We start from the raw sequence: 11,894 nt of genomic DNA, 5'->3' as shown, positions 1-11,894 counted from the left end.
AGGCTTTAAGATTGAGGTTATTGCCGAAGTAAATATGTTAAAGTTCTTTCTTGAAAAACATTGTTGGTGGTGCTTACTCCGACCTTGTAAGTTGCACAGGATAAGCGCATCTGTTAAATACTTAAATTATGATTCGTTTTTTTTTGTTTGTTTGTTTGTTTTTTTGCCCCCTCCTTCGTTTTCTCTTGGAAGTATAGCTATTCTCAAAGGCTCATGAGCAAGAAGTCCTTGAAGACTTTCCACAAAAAAACACCAAGGTTTTACTGGGTTTTTAGAGGAAGCTACTGTAGTCGACAGGACATCCTCTCTGAATTACTTTATATTCTGTCAACAGTGGAACAAATACACAGACAAAAACAGTCCACATTTAAGAGAATATAGTACCTAAGATGTGATCATTATTCCTTATACATTATACTATATATTATTGGCTAGTAGTGGTGTTGTATGAAGCCATCCCTTTCCCCCAGTCAACACTTTAACCTCATTAACCCCGGTGTCCCTATTTTGGCCAGAAAACGAAACAAAATAAATTGTTTCACTCATCAGAAATAGCAGATCTACAAGTGATGAGACGCGCTCTGAGCTTGTAGATCGCTATTTGTGCCATTTGTCATATGATACAGTATATACAGTAGGGCTATAAAAATGTTTCAGATGGAGATCAGTATAATATATAAAGAACAGAGAAACAAATGACAAATGCATATACACAGTACTGTGCAGTGTGCACATGCTAAGTCGAGAGAGTAACAAAACAAGCTTCGATGAAAAGCAATGATAAGAGGAAAAGTTCTGCGTTTGAACGTCTAAACGTTTGTGATGTGTGACGGGGGATGCCCCGTCACACATCCCCGTCCTGTCATCTGGTCCCGTCCTGTCATCTGGTCTTTATGTAAAGTGCCACTCTGAAGCCTCAGTGTCACCAATCCCATTCCCCATGTCAAATATGCATGTTAGCAAGAGCAACAACTGGCATGACAGGTTGCTGGAGTGGGAGAGAGGCATGGCCGTCAGGCACACACACACACAGACACACACACACACACACACACACTCGAGTGCTGCTGTGTGTGCCAGCCAGGCTGGAGCAGGGGCGCTAGGGTGTGAGGGTGCTGATGGTGGGGTTGGGATCAGGAGCGAGGGGTGTGTGTGTGCGTGTGCATGTGCGCGTGTGTGTGTGTGTGTGGGGCAGCTGCATCCTTGCTGCCCCTGGCAGTATTGTTTTAACCAGGCAAGCCAAGGCAGTCTGCCTGCATTCTTCACCCCTACGGCTCCTGCCATACACATACACACAGACAAACACACACAAGCAGGTTAAGTTAATGTTCACCATCGAGGATTGTTTCTGAAAGTATGGCTTTACAAGTATGGATGAAACACACAATTGCTAATAGATGTTACTTTTGTATACTATTATTTCCTGTGTGTGTGGGAGAGAGAATGAGAAACAGTTTTCCGTATTTTACACTGTAATTGTACGTTGATCTTCTAAGCCTCACTCCTCAAAGTCAAATAAGTCCATTACTTATTAGTCATTAGTGAGTACCATCTTACAAGAGAAGAAATCGCTGTACATGAAAGTATTCACTCCACTGCAAATCTCTAGCACTGTAGTTAGTTTTCCCTGAGAAAACATTAAATGGCACAGCGTGCTGCACCAATAATACCTCAAAATAAAAGAGCGTTGTGTTAATCATTCCATTCTAAAAGGGATGGAGTGATGGTAGACATGTGCCTCAGATTCAGTTCCTCCTCTTTTTCTCTTGCCCAACCCCCCCCCCATCTCTCTCTCTCTTTCTCTTTCTCTTTCTCTTTCTCTCTCTCTCTCTCTCTCTCTCTCTCTCTCTCTCTCTCTCTCTCTCTCTCTCTCTCTCTCTCTCTCTCTCTCTCTCTCTCTCTCCCCCCAACATAAGATTACCAGTTTCCCCCTGGACCATGGCTCCAGGATATAAGCTCCAAACTGTAAATAAACACTCACACACCCTCTCTGCGGTGTACATCAGTTGTAGCCCTCAGCTAATGTCTAAAACTGGTGTGTGTGCGTGTGTGTGTGTGTGTGTGCGTGTGTGTGTGTGTGTGTGTGTGTGTGTGTGTGTGTGTGTTTTCTAATTAATCTCGCCAGCAGCAGCAGTCAATAGAGTGAGCCGTGGATAGAGGTGCAGATAGTGAAAGAGTTTGATTATCAGGATGTCGGGGGAAATTACTCCAAACTGCCTCGCAGCAAACTTACAACTACTGTTAATGCTACTGCCTCTGCTACTTAGAATACATAGTAAAACGTGCACTTGTACTACTACTACTACTACTACTACTACAGCTAATGCTCCTACTTATACAAATAATCATATTAATAATATTTAATGACACTCTCACCACTAATATTGCTATTGCAACTACTGTACAACTTATGTTACTGTTGTTACTATTGCTTTGCTACTGCTATACTGCTACTGCAAGTACTACTGCTTCCCATTCTACTGCTGCTTCTATTACTACTACTTAGTACTACTGCAGCACTAGCACAACTAAGATCTTTCTCCTACATTTCGTTAGTTAGGCACGAAGAATTTGTAGATATAGTAATTTGTGTGTGTGTGTGTGTGTGTGTGTGTGTGTGTGTGTGTGTGTGTGTGTGTGTGTGTGTGTGTGTGTGTGTGTGTGTGTGTGTGTGTGTGGTGTGTGTGTGTGTGTCAGTTAGCCATGGGATCCAGCAGATGGTGTCCTTTCTCCAGGTCAGTGGGGAGGCTCTCTCTCTCTCTCTTCTCTTTTCTTCTCCTCTCCTCTCTGTCCAGCAGCAGGGAAGAGAGATCTACGGCTGTATATCCATCTACCGCCTCATCCGTCCATCCGTGTCACACTCCAGTGCACCCACCCACCATTTTTGTCTTTCTTTTCTATAACAGACCAGTTGTTTATCCATCCAGCCATCCGTTCATCTATCTATGTATGCATCATTCCATCCATTTATACATCTCTTCCCTTTTCTTCTGTAATTCAAGGCAGTGCAGCGGCGAAACAGCCTGCATTGTGTGTGTGTGTGTGTGTGTGTGTGTGTGTGTGTGTGTGTGTGTGTGTGTGTGTGTGTGACTGTGTGTGTGTGTGTGTGTGTGTGTGTGTGTGTGTGGCAGTGCCCAGGCGTTAAGCCGTATTAAGTCCTAATTAATGAGTGTGCCAGTCGATGGAGGCCAGTTATTGGATTTGCTGCTTTAGCTGCTGGAAAGAGCGTCACCCTAATCTCTCACACACACACACACACACACACACACACACACACCCCTCCCCTGTGATTTGTGATATGCTAGGTGAGACAAGTGGTGGATTAGAGAAAAAGAGTGAGTTACATAATCAGGCCAAAGGTACTACTGTACTGGCGAGACATACTACAGTACGTGGCGCAACTGTGTGTGTGTGTGTGTTTGTTTGTCAGGGTCAGGACTTGTTGTATTACATAACCCCACATTCAGATGTTCACCTGCAACCAACACCTCACATGTCATGACCTGGTCGTGTGGCCTGCTGTCCTGCTAGCTTGGTTTGGCGTAACTCACAGATTTGACTATCTCATTTGCACTGGCTTACTGGCTGTCGCTGGGCATTTTGTCGTGTTCCAGCAAAGAAATGTGCGCACCAAATTAAAAATGACGTTTATCAGAAATGAAGTGTTGGACAATAGTACTCAACAGCGGTACTTCTACAAGCTCATAATGTGTCATATTGTGAGCTTGTAGATCTGGGTTTTTTCTCTCAACATTTTTAGAGAGGTTTATTCACAGTTCAGCAATTTGTGTAATTTTGGTTCCGGGGGTCCCCTCCTACAAATGTAGTGGAATTAAAAAATATTTATGTTTGAAAAACAAATACTCAAGTAAAGTAATTAACATATACTCAATAAATGTACTTTAGTACAGTACTCAAGTATATGTACTTCATTACTGTCCTTCACTGCAGAGATGTAAACGGTACTTCCTATGGTCTATTTACGCATGTAATTGAATCAAGGCGCTTTGCATTTTTCTGCATTATGCATCCATGTCCCTCAAGAAAGAGGACAGACTCTGCAAGAGTAATTAAAGGAGCAGTAATTTTCTTTTGTTAAAATTAGTGTTAAATAGCCCTTTATTCCCATGGTAATCATTGCTATTGTGTTTGTTCACTACAATAAACAGAAAATGCATTTTCAGGTCAGGATACCAATTGTATCCAATCAGGAGAGAGAACTCACACAGGATACAGGATAAACAATTGAAATTGGAATTGATGATACAAAGAAATGAGCAGACAGAATTGAAACTATAAAAGTGAAGCTGATTAAATCCACTTTAAAATATATTTTCTTTTTTTTAAAGAGTTGGAGACGGAGAGACCACTGTTATTGAACAAACACTACAGCAATGATTACTATCTGAATAGAGCTTTAACCTTTTCACACAATTTTGTTTTTGTTTTTGTTTTAACCCAAAAATATCACTTGCACCACCTTTAAAGTTGCACATCTACACAAATATGAAAAAGAAAAAAGAAAGCTGTGATTTTACGTACTTGTTTATTGTACTCGCAGATTAGACGTTGCTAGTTTCTGGAGGCCAGCCATTGATTTTCCAATTAGTGTGAATGTCCACTGAATCTGCACGGAGCGTCTGTAAGAGAAACTGGGCCGTTTATTCTTTGTAGCTGCTCTTCCAGCGGTTTGTCTTCATGTCTACAGAGCAGCTCTCCTGAGACTGAACTGTGGTGAGATCAGGACAGTTTTTCTTTTTGCCATTTTAACCCATTCAATCCGGGAACGCATCTACAAATGTCATCTAAAAACAGTTTTCTGAACCCCCGCCCCAGAAGCAAAGATTTGAGTTAAAAATGTTTCGCTTTAAACATACATATATTCATAGATTTGCACAAATCTTCAAACATTTTCGAAAATAGCAGATCTACAAGTATAAAATAATGGTTATAGCTAAAATCTAAAATGACACAGATGCGCTCCCGGATTGAATGGGCTAAATCAGATAATCAACACCATGTTCAAACGGCGGACAAATCTGATTATGTTTCTCTGAGATACGAGGTTTCTGGGCTGACGGCAACGATGTGTAGCTGCTGTCTGATGGTGCCATGCTTTGCCACTTGTGTCTTGTATGTCATGCCTTAGCACTCAGCGGGGACTCTGTTCACGCGTACATGCGTGTGTCTCTGTGACGCGCCGGTGTCCTGCTGTTCCATGCTGTGGTGGCGTAGGAGGAGGGGGAGAGTGGGAGGCCGCCAGGCCAGGCCTGCTTGGCAGCAGGGGCTTCTTCCTCCAGTCCTCAGCATACGGAGCCGCAGGAGGCCTCCCTCCCTCCCTCTCTCCCTTCCTCCCTCACTCCCTTCCTCCGTCGCCTTGTCGGGCCAGTCCCACCCTGGATGTATACAGTAGACGTAAAGCTAGAAGAAGGAGAAGACGGGGTTATGTGGCGCAGTCGGTAGTGCTGTCGCCTCACAGCTAAAAGGTCCTGGGTTTGATTCCCGCCGGGGACGCTGTGTCCTCTCCTCCGCGTCATCAGTGCCCATACCCTAGGTGGGGTTGGTGAAAGGGCCTCTCTGTGTGGAGTTTGCACGTTCTCTCCGTGTCCCCTAGGGTATGTACCCTCACAAAAAGTTTTGTGTCGTTTGTAAAATATTCATATTACACGTTGTAGATTGGAGCTGATGTATATACTGTAGGTTTAAAGTGGTTAAACAGATTCTAATGCTATTTTATATTGCTGGGGACACCCTGGAACTCCCTCTATGACCCCTAGGGGTCTTCAGACCCCACTCTGAGAACCACTGATTTAAGTGACTTTGAACTGTTAATACAAGGCAGAATGGATCCATTCCTTCATATTGTAGATGCCAAATTCTGACCCTACCATCCGAACGTCACAGCAGACTCATCAGACCAGGCAACGTGTTTCCAATCTTCTATTGTCCAATTTTGGTGAGCCTGTGCGAATTGTAGCCTCTGTTTCCTGTTCTTCTTAGCTGACAGGAGTGGCACCCGTTGAGGTCTTCTGCTGCTGTAGTCCATCTGCCTCAAGGTTGGATGTGTTCAGAGATGCTCTTCTGCATACCTCAGTTGTAACGAGTGGTTATTTAAGTTACTGCACCATTCTCTATAAACACTAGAGATGGTGGTGAGTGAAAATCCTAGTAGATCAGCAGTTTCTGAAATACTCAGACCAACCTGTAAAATAAATCAACTTTATTCCCCATTCTGATGCTCGGTTTGAACTGCAGCAGATCATCTTCATAATGCGTGCATGCCTAAATGCATTGAGTTGCTGCCATGTACTTGGCTAATAAGAAATTCGCATTGACGTACAGTTGGACAGGCATCCCTAATAAAGTGGTTGGTGAGTGAATATTAAATTGACAACATACGGTACACAGTCTACACGCGATGCTCGGACGTAATTTATCAGATTTTGTACACATTTGTTACAATCTCAAAGATGAATTATCACTGACAGTGTATACTGTATATGGTTACCTTTATCCAAGGGAGTTAAGAAAAACAACGTCAGAGCCATTCAAAATATTCTGACCCACCCCTACTGAAAAGAGCAGGAGACATGTTCTCCCCTCAGACAGACGGCCCTACCACTGCCAACAGAGCCAGCAGGGGCATCTGTCTGCACCCCCCGCCCTAGGCTACGCATCTCTCTCTTCCCCTCATTCTGCCCCTAGCTACACTGATACTACAAACCACCCCTCTGCTCCCTCTCTTCCTTTTCCCATACCCTCCCATCCTCGTTCCTTCCTTTCCATCGGTGAAACCTGTTGAAATAGATGGGATATAATACCTTATTCGTTATAGTACAGCGAGGGTCTTGATTGGAAGCAACTGTACGTGCCTGCAGGTAGGGGGGCAATAGTTAATCGACCTAATCGATGAACCGATTATAAAAAAAGATAGCGAAAATAGCAGATCTGCAAGCTACATTGTGACGCGTTGCAGTCTAAAATAGGGCTCAAGTTGTGTTGTGTATTATAAAAAATCTAATTGTGTTAATTCGTTGATATATCTTTTTTAAATTATCCAAACAAAACACACCTCTCAATTATTTTATTAATCAAACAAGTGTGTGCGTGCGTGTGTGCGTGTGCGTGTGTGCGTGTGAGAGGGGCGATGATATACAGGGATGGCTGGGTGGGTATGCTAATGTGCATTCCAGCGCTGAGAGTTTGCCCTGTCGTATGAGTAGGACATGAATAGCACTGCAATGGAGGAGGAGGAGTGAATGGATGGATGGATGAATGGATGAAATAATGGGCTGCTGGTGGGAAATATCTAACAGACATGTCACCTCTTCAACCCTTAGACACACACACACACACACACAACACACACACACACACACACACACATTATTCATAACCCCCCCCCCCCCCCCCCCCATCAGAAAAAAACAAAAATAAAGAGCCCAGCTGTAGACATCCCACCCCTTCCCCAGCACACATACAAATACATACAGCAGCCCTCAGTCCCAGTATGCAATGAAAGGGTTCATTGTCTTCGGGGCCCCCAGCAGCAAACAGAGAGACTGCCAGGCTGCGTTGGAGGGGCCACGCTAATTGGGACGGCCTAATAATGAGTTTCATAACTGCACATGTTTGCACACAACTCTCTCCCCATCCGTGTGAAGCAGATGTTTGAGTCGGTTGTCAAGTTAAGATGACTTTCTCTGGGCTAACAGTAGGGGTGCAACAGTTAATCAAACTAATCGATTTAATTGATAATTTAATAAGAAATAGGTTATTAATCAATTCCCATTTTGGGCATGTCATTATTGGGGGAAAATTTTAAGAAATGTCAAAACTTTTCCAAAAGGGTTAAAATAGCCGATCTACAACCTCACAACGTATCACGATGCGACGCGTTGTTAGCTTGTAGATTAGCTATTTACTATTTTTGCATGACACTGTTGTGTGACAAAGTATAAGATACAGTTTAAATGGTTAATCGATTCTTTGAGGTTTTTTAATGCACTTCTCGGTTATTAATTTTATCAAAAAGTAATCGATACAATAATTAACATGAAGCCCTAGCTGACAGACATGTTACAGAGGACCTTTGTCGTCTTTGATTTGAAATTTGAGACACGCATCATTCACTACTGCATTTGTCTGCATCAGATTCTGAATCATATTCCCTTCAAATTCTTACACTAACGTTGTCATGGATCACTGCTGTTGCTGTCCCAGTCTTGGTCCAGAGAGAGAGAAAGAGAGATTCACATTTTGAGTAAATAATTGTAAATGTTTCTATACTGTTATTTCAGTGTAACCAACCTCACCAAGACAAATTCCTTGAATGTGCAAACACATCTGGCAATGAAAATAATTTTGACTCTGATATATTGGTACTACTGCTTCCAAATACTATGGGACAGAAATCCCTAGCTGCGTGTGCTCTACCGTCAGTAGATTAACAGAAGGACAGACGGGTGCAGTCTATAGAAACAGTCCGCACTCCCAAGGTAAATTTTCATAGATTATTTACCACAGTGTCTTATAAACGAACATGTTTTGGCAACTCCGGCTGATAGAGTTGAATTCTGAAACTCCAAGATTAGATGGAAAAGATGGTTTGGTACTAAGACCCCCCAATACCCGTCCAGTCAACACCCAAAGAAATGAGAGTCAGACACCGGTATGTCCAAAAATGATCAGTCTGTATTGCTCGAGCGTGCACACGGAGACAGTACAAGTTACAGACAAGAATAACAATCACACACTAATATAACAATAACAAACAATGGTATTTATACACAGTTGGACTTCAATGACATCAGACATAGGTGCATCCTTATGATTGGCTTTAAGACCCTCAGACGTCAGATCATATCTGATGAGCTGTCAGGCATCAGGGTGTCATCATAATAAGTTGTTGTCCATCTTATAGTGTCCTTGTGTACAACTTTTGGTTCCATAAACAAGTTATTCCTTCGATATAATAGGACATGTGGCAGGTTTATCTGTGACAGGGTGAGAGCTGACAGAGTAAATTAGTGACAATATCCCGGTCATACAGGTCATCTTACACAGATACAGGTCATTTGACATTTAATCACAAAGCGTTGACCAAGACATGTTTTTACTGATTGGGAACATATGGAGCCGGCACCAGATAGCAAATATGGAGCCAGCTACATGGCCTTGGTAGGGAAAGTATAGTAGAGTTACAAAAAGCATCTTTAAAAGACTGAAGAACAGGCCCAAAAAGACATCACTATATTAATTTGACTGGTTAGATCGATATTTCTAGATCATATCAATCTAGTCCACAAAACATATAGTTTTAACTCCATCACCGGCCTTCAGCTGCGTTTTGAACGCTGAACACCTCAACACCAAATATTGTTGCAGAAAAACAGCCAATCTACAAGCTCACAACGTGTCGCGTTGCGAAGTGTTGTGACAGAACTTGTAGAGATTCTATTTTCGCCGAATGGTTGCCCCCAGATTAGAGGCTCCAGGGTTCAGGTGGCTTAAAAACAAAGGCAAACATACATTACACACCCAATTGTATGCTGATACTTTGTGTTGTGTTTGTTGCAGGCTTCAGCAGTTGGACCGCCATTGTCAGACCAGTGCCCAGCAGGTGTGTGAATTGTTGGCCAAACAGAACCAGCTGATGCAGGAGAGGAACACACTCACTGAGGAGATGCAAAACCTTCGCATAGAGGTACACACTCCTATTATATAGACATACACCAGTGTTGATTTTGACAACAAATGTTTATTTAGTTTTAATCATAGTCTTTTATATAAAATTCCATTTAGTTTGAGTCATATTTTAGTCATCTGAAATGTTTTAGTTTTAGTCTTGTTTTAGTCGACAATATCTGCAGTTGATTTAGTCGACTAAAATGTATTTTGGCGGTGCCTTGATGGCGTCGTAATGGCTTAATTTACACTTGGTTGGTTGAATGCCAAAAATAGACGATCTGTAAATTTGCTATTTTCGGAGCACAACATCCGAGCGCAACCAAGCATAAAATTACTTGTCTTTTAGTTCTACTAGATCTCTTCCCCACTAGTCCCTCACTAACATTTTAGTCTAGTTTTTATTTGTTGACGAAATTGTCAATATATTTAGTCTTAGTTTTAGTCATCGTAGCTTAGTTTTTATTTAGTTTTCGTCAGTGAAAAAAGGTAGTCGTCAAACATTTTTCGTCATAGTTTTAGTCGACAAAATCAACACTGACATACACTCACTTTTCTTTATTTTTCAATAGATTTGTCCTAGTATCATTTCTGTCTGAAACATATTGTCAGCTAGTCATGTGATCAGCGATTGGATATTGCTTCTTATAGCGGGAGAGATTTGTTTATTTAAAGTTGTGTGCGTGTGTTTCTTTCTGTCTTTCTATAGCTCCCTGTTGGCACAAGACATGCTGACATCCGGTCTACATGAGTCTTTTCACCTAAATCCTTCGTCCTCATGTTGAGCCATCATGGAAAGTGTATGTGACATCTGAAATAGCTTTTAAAAATCAAAAATCCATTTTATGTATGATTTTCTATCATCACAATTGATAGGTAATGTCCATCTTGTGTTGGCAGCAAATTTTGGTTGATTTTTGCCAATGTGAAACAATTTCTTACTTAAACTTTTAGACATCACATCACCACATTTTATTCAGTATGTTTTATAATATTTCACTCTGTTTTTATATTCGTTTCAGAAAGTTTAATAAACAATGATTTTACTTATTTTGAGTTAAAACGTGTTTGTGCTATGAATGGTGTTACAGTACTGGCATGTACAATTATAAAGATGAACTATTGGAAGTACTGTATCTGCTAATGCAAAAAAAAAGAAAGAAATTGCCCTTCGCAGATTAGGTCTGGCCTGCTCGGTTATGATAGGATTTGGCTGCCCCCAAAGTAGTGGGGCACCAATCAGGAACCAGTATACAAATATGGGGGGGGGATTTATCACTAGAGGCATTTTTTTTTATCCGCCCAAACTATAGCACTTTTAATCAACCTGAAATAAACGTTCATGTTTAATTACTTGCAGTTCACAATTCACATTGTACTTGGGAACGGCTTGCTATAAAATGTTCAACTAGTTTCTCAAACAGTGCTCAAACAGCTCCTCTTTGATTAGCTGAATTAAGTTTGAGAAATACCACTATACACTCATGAAGGCATGAAGAATATCAAATTAATGATCAATTATAGGCTGAGCCCCATCTGTTTAGTTTTGAGCTGAATGACCCAGGGATAACAAATTATGTAAACGGAATCCAACCACTTACATTTCATGTATTTATTTCAACGAACACCAATCAATTAAATACAAAAACCTGTGCTGTGAACAATTTAGGCTAACAAGAACAAAGTATTGTGACATTGTTTGACTTTCTTTTTAACTATAGCACTGTACTACAATTTCTTTAAGCTACAGTATTTTATAACTTCATTTTATGACATAGTATAGCACGACTTCATATAGTCAATGTAGGAACAAAAAAACCCCAAAAAAACAAGCTTTTCTGCATCAACTCCTCCAAGGAACAGGCAATGTGATGTAGTTGGCAGGATTTCACTGAAAAGGTGAAATTAAAAGCAAGCAATTAGAAATTACAACCTAATTACATCCTGCTTTCTGGAGTTGTCATGTGACCAGCCCACAACAACAGAGAACAGTGTTTGAAAAAGGAATGGTAGAGTAGAACCCATGTGTGTGCTCATAGAGTAATTCAGAAAAGTGTGCCCGTGTTCATATAGATTTTTTTTTTTTTTTTGCATAATAGTTGATTTTTGATTGAACATAAAAATGACTGCAGTGCTCAGGTAGCGTAACCTGGTAGAGTTCATGTCGTATTAAGGCTCAGTCTTTTCTGCAGCCGGCCAGGGTTCGA

At 41.3% G+C, this 11,894-nt stretch overlaps 1 protein-coding gene across 2 annotated transcripts in view; it reads left to right on the top strand.

Moving 5' to 3' along the window:
- sdccag8 (SHH signaling and ciliogenesis regulator sdccag8) overlaps positions 1-10,679 on the top strand; it is a 57,990-nt gene extending 47,311 nt beyond the window's left edge. For both annotated transcript variants that reach the window (XM_084075602.1, XM_084075603.1), the window contains 2 exons: positions 9,580-9,706; positions 10,397-10,679. In XM_084075602.1, coding sequence (XP_083931728.1) covers positions 9,580-9,706; positions 10,397-10,438 — 169 coding nt within the window. In that variant the 3' untranslated portion in view covers positions 10,439-10,679. The remainder of the gene's footprint in view (positions 1-9,579; positions 9,707-10,396) is intronic.
- Positions 10,680-11,894: the final 1,215 nt, after the last annotated feature.

This window comes from Gymnoscopelus microlampas, assembly GCF_963454915.1.
Source record: "Gymnoscopelus microlampas genome assembly, chromosome: 13".
Classification (NCBI taxonomy): Eukaryota; Metazoa; Chordata; class Actinopteri; order Myctophiformes; family Myctophidae; genus Gymnoscopelus; species Gymnoscopelus microlampas.
This window is presented reverse-complemented; position numbering and strand designations above follow the sequence as displayed.